The 15,831-nt window shown below is 34.8% G+C and overlaps 1 protein-coding gene across 1 annotated transcript in view; it reads right to left on the bottom strand.

Moving 5' to 3' along the window:
- Positions 1–15,831, bottom strand: part of ARAP2 (ArfGAP with RhoGAP domain, ankyrin repeat and PH domain 2) — a 114,626-nt gene that overhangs the window by 56,901 nt on the left and 41,894 nt on the right. The window contains exons 9-15 of the mRNA XM_010006130.1: positions 9,649–9,764; positions 8,251–8,450; positions 7,414–7,499; positions 6,544–6,726; positions 4,956–5,130; positions 3,326–3,460; positions 314–458 (exon numbers count right to left, since the gene is read on the bottom strand). Of these exons, the coding sequence (XP_010004432.1) occupies positions 314–458; positions 3,326–3,460; positions 4,956–5,130; positions 6,544–6,726; positions 7,414–7,499; positions 8,251–8,450; positions 9,649–9,764 (1,040 nt within the window). The remainder of the gene's footprint in view (positions 1–313; positions 459–3,325; positions 3,461–4,955; positions 5,131–6,543; positions 6,727–7,413; positions 7,500–8,250; positions 8,451–9,648; positions 9,765–15,831) is intronic.

The raw sequence follows: 15,831 nt of genomic DNA, 5'->3' as shown, positions 1-15,831 counted from the left end.
CAATCCCAGAAAGAAAACTGGCTATTAGTTGTTCAATTTATCATCACGTAACCTTTTAAGCACTGAGAATATATATTACAATTTTAATAAGAAACATATCTAATTTATGCGGCCCTTTTAAATTACCATAACATTTTCATAACATCACTATAAAAAATAAGCTAAAATGAACAACACACTTGAATACCACTTCACACTTATTTCTTGAAGTCAACATAAAAATTCAGGAACAAATAAACAGCTCTGAAAACCTGGAATAACGTCTTTAAAATACTTGAGGTTTTTTTATGGAAATATTAATTTGGAAACCTACCCTCGATTTAAAAAGAAGTCTGACTTGTGCACTACAAGGCAGATAACTTCATTGACGTCAATCATACCATTAGGAGTGGTAGTTTTATCATTTTCATAGTAGCTCAGAAAGCCACTTTCCAAAGTGCACCATCTTTTGTTGCAATCTGTAATTAAAGAAATAAAAAAATCAGTTGGCATGATAATAAACATTATGTTTTCCTACAGAAGTTGCCTCACAGGATTCCTAGCTCTGTTGTAACAGCAACACATTTATGACAAAATCTCAGTCCCATTGACTTCAGTCGGCCAGGAATTCAATGCCTGTGTTGATACTACTTGACCTACAGAAACTCTAGCACATGGTCATTTACGAAAAGAATATTTCAGATATAACACACTTATTTTTGCTTAATATGTGAAATTATTTTGTAAGTTAACTTTATCACTGTATAGGGCTTTTACTTCACTTGCTGTAGAACTTGATGGGGGAAGAGATAGTACACAATACCATGTTAGATGTTAGCAGAATAGAGTTAAGGAAGCAAAAAAACCCCAAACAAACATGCTACAAAGTTAGGAACATTGAAACCTAGAAGAACAATCTATTATAACAATAATAAGTAAATAAATAAAATAAAGCTGATAGTACAATAAGTGAATCATGGTATGTAGTAGGCACAAAACAGCTACTCTTTCTTTCATGTTACTGGAACTAGAGACCAAAACCAAGTCAATTTGTTTTCCTTTGTTTGGTCATGCTTAGGTGCCCACTCAATGTCACAAGATTGAGGAAAACTATTTAAGCTTTGCCAATAGTCTACAAGAAGCATGTCATACATGCCAGAGCTGGTATCCATTGCACTTTATCAGAAAATAGAAGGAAAACTTCACTAGGAGTTGTGTTATTTTACATTATTAAATTTTTAAAACCCCAAAACCTACCAAAATATTAGAAGATAAACTGAAGAACCAAAAAACTAAAACAACCCTCTCTTGTTGCTATACACATATATACCTGGAATGGGTAAATTCATTTAGCAACACTGGAATTTCTAGAATGCTAACATTTGTAGGGTGTTTTCAATGAGTTACAATTTGCAGTTGCTGAGTATGGTTAAATAAATTTGAATTACATGTATTGGAGAATCTAGTAATTGCCATCTATACTTTTTCAAAAACCCAAACAAACCAAAACAAGGTGGAGAAAAAAAAAAAAAAAAGAAGTCATTCAGTGCTGTGAATTGAATGCAGGTTTTATAGCAACCAGACGGAACACCTGGAAATACAGTCCAGTTTTTCATTATGGTAGGTTTCAGCTAGTGCAGGAGGGACTCAGCCAACTTTGTGTGTACTTCTCATTATAGCAGTATCAGTCAATAATATGCTGTATTCATATTTTAGGTTCATAAGAGGGCGTAGATGTTTGGTCTTAAATATGGCAGATAATACTTCTAAATCATAGAATCATCCTGGTTGGAAAGGACCTTGAAGATCATCAAGTCCAACCACAACCTAAGTCCACCTACCATAACCTAATCTACCTGTAAAGTGCTTAAATCATGTTGCTAAGCACTACTTCTACATTTCTTTTAAATGCTTCCAAGGATGGCGATTCTACCACCTCCCTGAAAAAAAAAAGAAATGATGTGCACGCAGCTCCCCAAAAAGTACCACAGAAGGCATTCTGTGAGCATTTACAGATAAACGTTCACTCTGTAGAGGTATTTATAAACATATACTGCACTGTGTTAATAGAGTCAAATACTATGGCCTTGTATCTGCCTTCTATTTCTGTCAGTGGGTTGGGGTTTTTGGGGGGTTTTTTACCTGTTTTTTTTTGGCTGGTTTGGTTTTGGTTGTTTTTGTTTGGTTGTTTTGTTGTTGTGTTTTTTGGGTTTTTTTAAATGAATATAGATACAGATAGTCACAGCACAGAAGACAAGGTCTGCACTTAGAGCAAGTAGTGAAGTTTACAATTATGCCTTTGTTTCCTAACTAAGCTCAGTGCAGTTTCAGAACAACCCTTGAGAAAGTTCTGTCCAGCAACAGTCCTCTGCCACAGCAGAGGTGTCTTTGTTAACAAGTGTAATGTTGCAGGTAAAAGCATTAGCTAGCTCTGTTGCTCAAACAATGCTTTCAAGTATTTGGACTCACACTAACACACAGGTTCTTCAAAAACATATTTAAATAGGAGTTATGTGCTCTAACATGCTTCAACCTCCACTAGGGACCTTACAGACATATATTACAAGAATATGGGCATAATCATACAAAAAATATGTATATATTGACAGAGGATGCCATGTCAAGATTTTGGAGGAAGAAGAAATCTTTCAATCAGCTCAGATTTTAAAAATATACTGTCATTCATTTGTTTAGAAGGAAGAAAAACACACAAACACAACTGGGAAGAAAAAGGAAAAAAAAAAAGCTAAGAAAATTATCAGATAACATCTCTCTCAAAAAAACCCCCACAAAACAATCACAGAAGACTGATACACAAAGAAGACCAGGAGTATCTACTGTGAGACATATGCATTTTCACTCCACAAAGATCATTTTAGTGGCAAGTTGTTGGAAGTGCCCATTTACAGTTGGAATACATTTAAAGTTTGTGAGTTTGAGAAATATCCCATGTGTTAGCCTTTTGGACTCCTACTGAGAAGTCAATAATACTTTTAAATTATTTCTGGAATATTATCATTTTAGATGGGAACTAGTTCTTGACAGTCAGTAGCATCTATCTAAATATAATTCAAGTAAGAAGTGCTTCTAAGCGGCTTTTATTTATCCATAACCATTAACTGAATATTTTTTCATTAGTTTTTTTCTTCTGTTAATCACTGAATAAAGACATCAAGACAGACAATATATTCTGTAACTGAAAGAGATTTACCAAATCAAAAAGGATATGTCATGTCAAAGACATTTTATCTTTGTAAAAGTAATGTAAGAAGTTAAAAAGAACCAAATTAACCCCAATCATGCATATTAACATATTATTCAAATGCACAAAGAAAAAGTAAAATACCTTCTTTTAATTTCTTCTCTGTAAGAAGCTTAGCAGTATTAGAAGAAACTTTGTATAGGAATTCACAAAGAAAGGTGGAATGTGAAGAATCTTCAGAGAAGCCACTTTCAAAACAAGAATCGTAGTTTGGAAAATCTATTAATAAAGACAACAGAGACAGAACTTCAGTTATATTAGTTAAAACCATTTCGCTATAGGTCTTTCCAGCTGCCTATCAGCAGATATATAGTTGCTCTGTAATATCTTTACTGCAGCACAGATACATCTTATTGATTTATTTTTATAGTTAGAATAAAATTCTTAAACATTCATAAAAAATCCCCATAGGTTCCTATTTCTCACAAACACTGCCACTGTCTACCACTGCTTGCCAATGTAATTTAACATGCAGTTTTCTGATGTATTTAACTATTATTTTCATCCCTTATGAACATACTTAAACAGAAAGCTATTATTTCTCTTAGAAGTTTTTGTGTTTGTTTTTTAAAGTCTGGCAGCAGACAGACAATGATTTGGAGAATCACTGTCAACTTGCAATGACCTCCCTTTCTCTGAAGAGAAGAACAGTAGTAACAGTACATGGAGATGCTGCCTTAGCTGCAAGGCTAAACATAAAAAAGACAGAGCCAAGACATGCAAACTTCTCTCTGTAGCCTTAGGACCACTTGACAGTCTAACAAGCAAAAAAGCTACAGCTAACATGTTTGCACAGGGGCTGAGGCCAACATCCTGCACCTGGCACTTGAGACACAGCAATGCTCAGGAAGAACTTAAGGTACCATGTTTGCTCTAGGAAGCCCTAAAACATTCCTCTATTTCTCACTAAAACTTTTGTTGTTCAGCCCACACAGTGCTACTTTGCATAACAGCACAAGGAAACAGAAAATTGGTCCAAAAGTATGTTCACAAGACTGGCTGCAGTATAGCCCAGCTGGTTTTTTTTCCCTGACTGCTTCTGATACCGTACAGCCCTTCTGAAAGGTAAGCTAAGACACATCCCTACTCTTCTATTTATTTATTTGTGAAACTAGACGACCCTAGTAACAGTCACACACTGAAACCAGAAATGGTGATTTTCAAGGTCAAAGTTTATCATATGCTCCAAGCTGTAACAGAAGTTGTGATCTGAAAAAAAGATAGTTTGCTGGGACTGATCCTATTACAAGTTCAAGGTGTGAGCTTTATTTTGGGAGCAGTGCTTGTGACAAAACAGGTAGGTCTACGTGCAATAGCGGCAGATATAAACTTAAAACAATTTTTAAGGAAAAGCAAAGCTCCAAACAAATACTTCAGATATACATTCCCTGTATATACCCATTTTTCTGGAAAAAGCTTCATATACTGGCAGAACACATGACAAGTTAATTCTGTGCTATAAATAAGAGTATGAGATGAGTTATCACTGGCTTTTTAATTATTTTTAAGCCTTAACTTAATTAACTTAAACTTAATTTCTCAGCAAAATAAAACTAACTTGTACACAGTTACATACACTGTCTGCTATATAATTAACACAATGAAAACTCCACTTCAGCTATACCTCTGTTGTTTAACACAATCACAAGTTTTCTTCTGAATTCCTCCCTTTCCTAGAAAATTACAAGATAAACACAAAGATAATATATCCTACCTGAAAACTTATTATGGTAAAGGAATTCCATTTGCAGTCTTTGTCCAGCTTTCTTGGCTAGTAGGTATGGAGTACTGTAAACAGGGTCTCCAGTGGCACACATAGCATCAGCCCCACTAAACAGCAGCATCAGAGTTTCTAGCACATCGTGTTTAACTACAGCAGCACACAGGGCCTTATCATGGAGAGAGAAAATAAAAAGTCACCTTACATTTTTGTATACACAGATAAGCATAACAAACTTTCCCCAAAAAATCTTGGTCTAAATCTTTAAAACCAGGAGTAGTTACACAATTACAGCCATCTATTCTGTAACAATTTTTACAAGTTAATATATATTTATTTAATGTTAGTAATTTCATGTCTATAGAGAGTTTTACCATTACATCTGGTATTTCTTCCCACTACTTAAATATTTAATTGACAGACACCATTCTCCCCCCCAACAGAAAACATAGACTTGAGAAAAATCAAGCCTGTAAAACACAGAGCTATTTTCTTTAGTCTGCAATTACAATATTAAGTAAAGTCTCTTGCACAGCTGCTACCAGTAACTAGAAAATAATTCAAATATTTTATTTTGCAAAGATATAAAGAATTCCTAGTGAGATCCCAAAACGCTTCCCAATTCTAATGACATGCAGAAAACCTAAATTCAAGCTATGCAGTGAGATGGTTCTGTAATTTGGCTACAAGTGTTTAAAGACAACTATTCTTATATGCCAGTATTTTAACTTCTTATGCATATAAATGACATCCAACTTCTAAGATGCATGGAAAATATCACTTCCTCTTTGACACAATAACCAGTGAACAAATGAGACCTCTCTAGTTCAAACCACAATAACTTTTGCAGGTTACTGCCTCCCGACAATCTCCGAATACCCTTGGAGACAATTTGACTCACGTAACTGAATGCATTAGCATTGTTATTAATATGCATTTAAACTCTTCCATATTCCTAAACTCTAAAAAAATAATAATTCTGAAATCAATGGATATTGGCAGTCAAATTGTTATAAAAATGACAAAGACATTTATAATTATAATTAGTGTTTACTCATTATAAAGAATTTGTTATTCGTGTAGAAGGAAACACCCAGAACACACATTTTTCATCAATACTTTAGCTTGCTTAATTTCCAATTATATACATGCTACTATATAAGTGTGCACGGGGTACTTCCACCACTAGTAACACTGAATCATCTAATGCACTGGAATGTTAGATGTCAGACATGTAAGAGATCAAAAACACATAAAGAAAGAATCTTCACAAGTCAAGTAGAAATTTGCATCCCTGCAGTGTGCATCTGAATTAAAATAAAGATCCATACTCATTGATGGCTCTGAAAGACATATTACAGGCATATTAGCAGGATTCTACAAGCATGCTAACTGGAAAAACTAAGAACTAGGAAATAATGAAACTACTTTTATAAAGGGTCCAAAACAATCCTTATTCAGCTCTGTGAGAATCTCTCTTAGGATTCTGAATAATTGCTCACCAGTTTAACAAGATGAAAAACTGCACACAGATACAATACAATAGAGATGTATGGTATGGGGTTACCAATTCTAGGATTACCTTATTCAACTGTTCCTTGGTTTTGTAGGGAAAAGGTGTTTTCCTGAATCTTCCCTCCTTATATTTTTGTGTAATGAATGCTATCCTTTTTTCTGCAGGGGCATCCATATGCAGCTCTTCATCTGGAGAAAGATTCCCTGCCCAAAAACTGTTTGCCCTCTTATTTCCAATGATGATAAAGAGCTGGATGAGAGGTAAGAAAAAGATCAGTCAAAATAGCATGAAGCATATGAAGCTGGTCTTTAAATAATTTTTAGCTGCTAAAAGTTGAAAAAGAAAGTTATTAAAGGAAAGACAATTCCCTGCAGGAGACAGAAGCCTCTCTCAGTCACTGCCTATGGTCATCTAATAATGAATAATAAAGTCTGCAGTCATCATTTACCATCAACAGCAACCAAGCTTTACAAGGCTAAGCAGTTATAGCATTTCAATACATATCAGAAAATACCAGTAAAAGGTCAGAGAAGACTGGTATATGTTTTAAAGAAAACACTGATGACTCAACCCTCTACATATCAGCCCCACTTTTTTAGAACCCAAGCTGCTAAACTGGTATTGAGAAGCTTATTTTCTTTTCCCCTTCCCAATATTGCCCACCATGATTGCTCTCCAAAAGCATCTTTCTTCTTCCCCCCAAAAAAAGTCTAGATACTTGGAGAAATACTCAGAGAAATTGTACAGAAAGTTAACAAATTAATATTTTGAATGACACAAAACTACATGATTCCTGGAAACATCAAGTTTTCTATTAATAGCAGCATGTTATTTAGCAGCTATATGTTCAGTTTTCTTGTGAATACAGCAATAAATAACTTCTATTGATATAGTAGTTTTCAATATGGAACAAAGAGTTAGAATATCACAACATACCTCAATCAGTTCATTGCTCCAAATGCTGGCATCCATTTTTAAACTCCGGACCTTTGAATCTCTTGGTCCTAAAGATCGGTGCTGTCCTGAAAATCCAAGAGTACCTTTATTTAACTAAAGCACTTAAATTGGGTTTCTCTTCTGTTGAGATAACAAAATAGTTTAATGAAGATTTATTCTAATAGCTATTTTTAAAAAGTCTGGGTTTGACATTTGAATACAAAATAAAATCAATGAAACCCACCAAAATTAAGAACTAAAATAGATTGCATTTGGTAGTAATGAATAAAAGAAGTAGGCTGTCTGGTGTAGAATACTTTTGGGTTTATTTTGAAAGAAAGCCTAGTTATAAACTTTTTCTCTGAAACTACTGATTAAGCACACATTTAAACATAAAAATTGCTAGAACTAGGTTTTTAGTAGTATCTGAAAAAGATGTCTCTATTGGCAGCAAAATATTCCCTCAGGTAAAAGAATTAATACCCCAAATTTATACACTTAAAATTGTTATCCTTTGGCATCCAGCCTTGGAAAAGCCATCTACTTCCCAGTAAGTGCTAGTGTGTCTTCATTTCCACTAATTGTGGACGATTATTCATCTGAGGGAAACCAATCACCTTACCGTCTTCTCATTTATGCATGTTAATGATTCAGAATAAGGATGACTTTGGTACACTAAAAAGTTATGTTCACTTTTTGTCAAAACTTTCACACGGATGGCACCATAAAAATAATAATTAAAAAAAAATATATTTAAAAAGCCAGTTCAAGGACACACACAGATATGTAAATATGACATTTTGTAGAGCCCATACAGCCTGTTATTAATTACTCTACCTGCACACTTCTTACAAATGACAACACAGAGATTGATGGATGCCCAGTCAGGACTGGGAGCTTTACAGTCAGCACAGCTCCTGTTGGACTCATTGAACCAAATCTTCTCAGCTACTTCATAATCAGACAGAGTTTCTGCTATCGATTGCTGCAGTGCTTCAATCCAGTCCTGTTTCTCTTTTTCGGAGTCTGCTGTAAAGCTGAAACAATTGACTTTTCTGTGTTATTGATCTTTATTTTAAAGCCCAATTAAACATAGTCTGTAGTCTTTCTTATTTATTACATTTACACCTGAAATCACAGTCAAAAAATCTTCCTCTCCACAGATATAAATACTAAGATGGAATGTGTTATTTTGTGTTTTTAGTCAATGAAAATTCCCTTTAGTTTTGTGCTGTCAACAAAACAACTACTAGGATAAGCTACATAGCTTTTGTAACGTTCAAGTTATGCTCCTGAGTTACTTTCAATCTTTTTGTATTTCCACATACCAAACTTCAAGCCTGACCTTGAACAAAAACATAGAAAGAATGACCTAAGGAAACAGGGAGACATACTGAGGAGGGGGAAAATAAAATAAAATTTAAAAAATCAGACTTGCTACCTACCAACAGTCAAAAACTTATTTTCATTTAAACTGATCTTTTTGAAGAATTATTTTGAAAAAATAATACTAAGCAAACATCAACATGGTGATGACTTAGAGAAAATCAAAGAACTTGCTATCTGCTAGCCTACTACCAACTAGTCACACATTCAAGTCACTAAGACTAATTTACCTGCGACTCTACTTGGCTGAGAATGAAAGGAAATTAATTCAGCAAGCCCAGGAGAACAAAGTGATTTCTTCTTCTGCATTACTGAGATTTCATTTAAGAAACACTACAACACTTAACAAAAGGCTTTTACTAGCATATATTTTTCTTCAAAATCATTACAAGTCACAGCATCAGCCAAAGTGAAATTTTCTGCTGATTTCAATGGAGGGTTTCTGCAGGGTATGCCACATGATTGATTATTTTCTTTTTTAATAAAATGCTTAGTATTAAATGAATACAGCACTACTTCTTCACTACAGTTTATTATTTATTAAGGCAGAGTCAAGTAGTTAAAGTTATGTTTGTTTGTTTTTTTTCTTCTGCCCTTCCACAGAGTGAACAAAGAAAGCTACATAAAAATAGTATATTGTGAGCACATGATGTCTACTCAGGAAGGTAACAGATGAAGCACAGTGGAAACAATGGAAATATAATATTTAAAAAAATAAAATAAATGCTAAACATTCTTAACAAAAGCATTACTTTCATCCAAACTAGATAAGTCACCGTAGTATGAAGCATCTTTTGCTTCATACTGTAGAATTTGTATATTTTTAAATATAAATACTAAATTTCTCACCTAAAGCTTTTATAAGGAGTAATTATTTCAAAAGATTGCTTTGCAGTCCGATCCACTTGTTTTACATTTGCCACGTTCATAGGGATTACAGTGATACCAAATCCTGTCTTAAAATCCTGGGGGAAAGACAATAAAAGTTCAGGGGGTTATCAACCAAGAATCAAACATCCATAGAACAATTAAATCAGCACGATCCAAAAATCCAAGGTCATTAATACACAATTTGGCCACAACATGCAAGCTCCTTCAAATTCCTTAATGGATAAATAAACCTATACTAAGTTTTGTCCAAACACAATGCTTGTAATTGCTAGAATGGCTTTACTTGAGTTTTTGTAGGAGAAAACATACACACTGCAAACTATTAATACAAGTGAAAAAAGGTTAAAGAACAGATTGCATTAAAATGTGGCTCTAAAACTACAGAAATATCAAGTTTAAATCATGTCTTAATGACTGAATAATGTTTATACATATAAATCCTCATTGACAGCAGTTTTGCCAGGTTTTAAACAGACCGTTTTAGCAAATCAAAACATATTATGTATAAAATTCTTTCTTAAACCTTTGGTTGATTATGTTTCTGATGTATTACATGAAATAAAAATGTCAAACATGTATTTGAAAAAATGTCCTATATAGCAGCCAAAATAGACAAAGGGTTATTTGTGACTCAATTATTAGAAATGCAAAGCATTTTTGCCTTAAACCAAGAAAACCTTTTTTTTTTCTCCCTGCATAGAACAATGTACTTACAATAAAGATCAGTCTTCCATTAACACAGTTGGGAAATAAAATGTTCAGTGAGCTTTTATGAAACTCTCTCAAATGCATGCATTTTGAAAACAATGATAGGCACATATTTGATTGTGGGCGTACTCTGAACACCATCTCCTTCTTAGCTGATTTATTTAGATGTTCATCTTATGGTAGTCACATCCATGAGTTTAATTTCTGGAAATATTAGCACACTTCTTGGTAACAGGAACTGCATCAGAAACCAAACTACATCACCCAAACAAAAAAGCTACATCACTCAAACAAAATAAGCCAAATCCACATATCTTGCCATCTGCAAGATGTTCACTAAGTTACCTCTCACACAAGAAGTGGCTGGGTATGGGCTGATAAAAATACAAGCAGTAGAGGTGACAAGCTCAGTCACATGCATGCACAGCAGGGATTGTTTCTCTAGTAAATACATATTTAAACCTGCATCACCAACAAGTTTCACTTCATAAGATTTTAATATTTTATAAGTATTAAAGCACACATGGAGAAGATACTTTCTAAAACTGTGTTCATTTCCCTACTGTAGGCATGAGCAAATAAAAATATTACTTTAGCCATGATGGATAAGGCTAAATCTGAAATAACACACACATGGGTCTAAGCACAAGTGGAAGCAATAACTGTAACACATAGGGCATTGGCATAATTATATGACAAAAAGGCATTATACATGTTAAGATTTTTTAAATATCATTATTTCCAATAATTAAATATAGTGTGGGATGAATCAGCTTATCCCAGGTTTGGATTTCAGCACAAACCTTTAATAAATAAGTTTCAACAAGTACCCTGCCCAAGTCGCTCCTCACAGAATATATTTTTAAATATTTCTACCTTCCTCTATCGTCATATCCTGTAACATAGACATGTTTAGTCTCCTTCTTCCTCCTCTCAGCCTCTACTCCGTTTTCCTATAAATAATGGTATTCATACTGACACATCTGTCTCAGAAGACAGCAGAGAGTTTTGTGAAACCCACACAGTCCCTAATAATTCATCCTCAAAGTTCAGTTCTATTGAAAAGGAGTGGGCAGAATAATCTTTTTGAGTATGATCTTGACAGCATGCTCTGTAGTAGTGAAGCATTCTTAAAGTCACACATCGCCAGTGAGAAAAACAGAAGCATGCAAAACTGGATTAAAAAAAAAAAAAAGGATAGAAAAGTACTATATTTTTATTTCTATTGGCAGCTGTGTCTTAAATAAAATGAGCAATATAATAAAAACCCCTTTAACTTTCTATAATTAAATAGTTTGCACTTCTCAGATGCACACTGGATGCAGGTTTCATCTGTTGATTTCAATTATTTGAGAAAAATGGCCTTAAGAAGTCCTAATTTTTAAAGGAGAGGTAATGAGATGATACTTCTACCTGAACAACATTGCAATGTATACTTTGTTTATAAAATAACAGCTGAATGTCTGCCAAAAGTCATCATTAATGGGTGTTCAATATGCTCTTAGATCCAGATTAGAGTTTACTGAAGGTAAATTATAAGTAATGAAGACTGAAATAGTAAGTACCATACTGAGCGAGACCAAAAGTTCACCTAGTACAGAAGCATCCCTTTGAGCACTTGCTACTGGGAACTATCATGAAAAGAATGTAAATAAGAAAAGGTACATTCTCACCTTCCCAAATAAGCTTCCAGCAATCTAAGGACTTCCAGCTCAGAACGTCCCTGAACAAATATTTGCAGCCAAGCCATCATACTTACTAGCAACTGACAGTCATATCCTTAAGGAATGCAAATTCATGCTTTGAGGCCTCTGCAGCATCCTGCTTCAAAAAGTTCCCAAATACTAATTGTGCAACAAGGCAGCTCCTTATGTTTATCTAGGTTGGATTATTAATTTTTTTTTTCAAAACTGGGAATTTCATTACATGATATTAGAGAAAAGAAACAGTAACTAAACTTTATTCATCTACTTATTCCATACTGTTCTTTCTTGAAAATCTCTGTCCTATATTCCCTTCAATCTGTTCTTGATGCCTTCAGTCAGCTGCACCCAATTTCCTTGGAGCAAAAAGGGAAGAGGCTGCACAAAAGAACTCTACCGGTGGACAACTGCACAAGTTTGTGTCTGTAAAGACAGACACAAAACTTTGTTACACTAAACTTCACAAAGCAGAATAAGAAAGCACTCTAGAAATGAAATGTATTAATTTGGAAATCTTGACCTAAATTTAGCTGGAACACCAACCCTCCAAAAATTTGCACACATTCAGTGTATGAACAATCCCACTGAAGAGAGAATAACTATCATGTTTGCTTTCAGCAAGTGCATAAGAATTTACAGTGCTGAATTTCAGTGTGAGGAATGTCAGAAAGTTTAAGAAGTCAGAAGTGAGGAATATGCTTTTCAGAACTCAAGTTTGTGGCAAATTAACCAATTTCTTTCATACATTAGAGTGAAGTTATTTCCATAATGGTCCAAACAAACTCTTCATGGTAACTGTACAACACTTGGCATAAACCAGGTTTTGAGAGTGACATGTACACTGGAATCTAATTTTCAAGTTTCAGAATCATATGCTTTCAGGAGTGCAGTCTTGTTCTCTCCTTCAGAAACAGAAGAGGGAATTGGTACAGGGGAAAAAAGAAGTGCTCCACTTCAAAAGATAAATTCATTCACTTTTAGTGCCCAAGAGGACAATAGGGCCATTCAAGCACTACACAAAATGTACTGACAGCAAGACCGAGAACTATCTTTTCAGGCTAAGAATTGTCTTACTTCTACAGAATGGAAGCTCATTGCTTCAGATAAACTGTGTTAGACTTTCTGACAAATGAAGAAAAGGTTAAGATGCTTCAAAAATGCAGAGAAAAAGCTGAGGGCTTATTTTTTTAAATAAAATATAGATGTCTTAAATATGTATATTATCTTAATGAACTTGGAGAAAGGTTGAGAAATGGCTTGACAACAAAAAAAATTCTTTAATCTTTTTTAAAAAATAAAAAAATCCAAATTCTATACAGATATAAGAACAAATCAAAATTATTCACTAAACAGCACAGTTACCTGAAGGTTAAAAATACTAATAGCGAAAGGCCTTTAACTATTACATGAGTATTGCTTTTCTGGTGACCTGCTGCTCCTTCTGGAAGGAAGATAATTGTAATGTTTGTGTCCCGTTGCCACACACCCCTGTCTGAAAGACGTAACCTCTATGAAAATCTGTCATCTGTATATAGTCTGTGAAATTATGTAACTTTTTTTTAAACATACCTTTAACATATATCTATAAAGTGCACATAAGTGGACAAAATTGCCTTCTCTGTAATGTATTATCTTTTCTTAGGCAAAAGCTACCCTGATACACACCTCACTAACTTTTCTTTGACTATATTATAGATGAAATACAAGGAGCTTCTGGAGTAGCTTCATACTTTTTGTAATATGTATCACCACTGTTTTACAGGCACAGAAATAAACACCAAGGGTAAGGGAAATGTAAGTAAATGTATGAATAGGATCATGCAGTTACATATAAACAACTCCAATTTTCAGCATTGCTGAACACAGAACTTTTGGTATGTTGTCTAAAAAATGGGCCTACACATGTTTTTCTATAGAATTCTTAAACAAATCTGCAGTCAGATGCTGAATCTTGTGGTTCTCAGTTAATGAACAGACCTCGCCTACAAAACTATTCCTCTTTTCCCCGGAAAGTATAAAACTTTTTCTTTCTTTTTTTTTTTTTATTTATGTAATTCAGAACACTCACTTCAGCAGCTACATGTGTGTATTCTGCAGTATCAATACAATTTTAAATCACTTGATTATGCACCATCAAGCCCACCCCTTGTTTTTGTATGGGATGGTTCTAAGACAGATGAAGATGAAAGGCCCCTTACTGTATAGGTTGCACATTTTTTAAAAAAAAGGAGGATCATATAATTAAAGTGACTGAACACTATCCTGGAGAGTCAGCCTTTATCTTTGCCTTTGCCAATTGCTACTCAGTGCAAATCAAAAGCCTTAGCATACAGTCATTTCACTGTACATTTTTCATTTCTTAGTACGTGACTTTATGCTCTAGGGTTTGATTTGCTGAACTGCTGAGCAACTGGAACTTCAGCCGAGACCTATGAAAACAGTACTTTGAGCATAGCCTGACATAAAGCTATTCCCTCCCAAACCCCCATAAAAGACAAAGAACAGTATATATGTGGTATATATATGGGCATTGAATAATTCATTCTGTTTCTTGGAACAGTGGGGTCATACAAAGTAGTCAATCATGTTCCTTTACCCATCAGGAACTGATGAAAAATAAATTATTTGTTTTTCTTCGATTAGTCAAGCACAGCAATTACTGATCATTACTTCCATACAAAACATCCCTTTACTGGTGAAGGATTCTTTCTGTAAGGCACTTTCCAACAACGTGCAACAAAAAGGGCACAGGTTACTCCATGAAAATAAATCAAAATTATCAAGCTGTAACAATATACTGAATGAGGTAGTGATCATGTGGAAGAAAATAGCATATTATAGTACTTACTGCTCGATATCAAATTACATAGATTTAACTGGATGAAATTAAAGTTTCAGGAATAAGTCCAGTTTTTCCATATTGTGGGTGCACAAATCTGTAATTGTGGTAATGTTATTACACACATATCTTTGAATTTTGACAGGTTTTTAGCTAAGTTCTCCCAAAAAAATCATGGAACCACAGAATGTTAGGGGTTGGAATGGACCTCTAGAGATCATTGAGTCCAACTTGCCAAAGCAGGACCAAAAACTAGAGCAGATCACTCAGAAAGGCATCCAGACAGGTACTGAAAGTTTCCAGAGAACGAGACTCCACAGCCTCTCTGAGGACCCTGTTCCAGTGCTCTGTAACCCTCATAAGTAAAGAAGTTCTCCCTCATGTTGAGGTGGAACTTCCTATGCTCAAGTTTGAATCCACTGCCCCTCATCCTACCACGGGGCACAGGTGAAAAGAGCTTGTCCCTGCCTTCTTGATTAATTAGATCCCCCCTTGGCCTTTCCTCTCTAGACTGAAAAGCCCCAGATCTCTCAGCCTCTCCTTGTAAGGTAGGTGTCACAGTCCCTTAATCACCCTCGTAGCCCTCTGTTGTACTCTCTCAGTTAAGGTCCCTGTCCCTTTTGAACAGAGGAGCCCAGGACTGGACACAATACTGAATTTACATAACCACAGGAGCATTTGTCTCTCTGCCTAACCCCAAGTAAGTTTTTACTCAAGATAGGTGCTTTGCTTCCATCATATTCCACATAATAGCAGTCACTGAATACCTCAGGTCTCAACAAGGCTTAAGGAAGGTAAGTCAGAGCGAAGGACCTAGACTCTTAAATTTATCCACTCCCCTCTTCTCCAATCCCAGAAGCAGAAGCTTTAGTGTTAATTCACTGGGACTGT

The sequence above is a fragment of the Chaetura pelagica genome, unplaced genomic scaffold (assembly GCF_000747805.2).
Source record: "Chaetura pelagica isolate M959 unplaced genomic scaffold, ChaPel_1.0 scaffold189, whole genome shotgun sequence".
Lineage (NCBI taxonomy): Eukaryota > Metazoa > Chordata > Aves > Apodiformes > Apodidae > Chaetura > Chaetura pelagica.
Note: the sequence above shows the minus strand (reverse complement) of the source record. Positions and strands in the feature narration are given on the sequence as shown.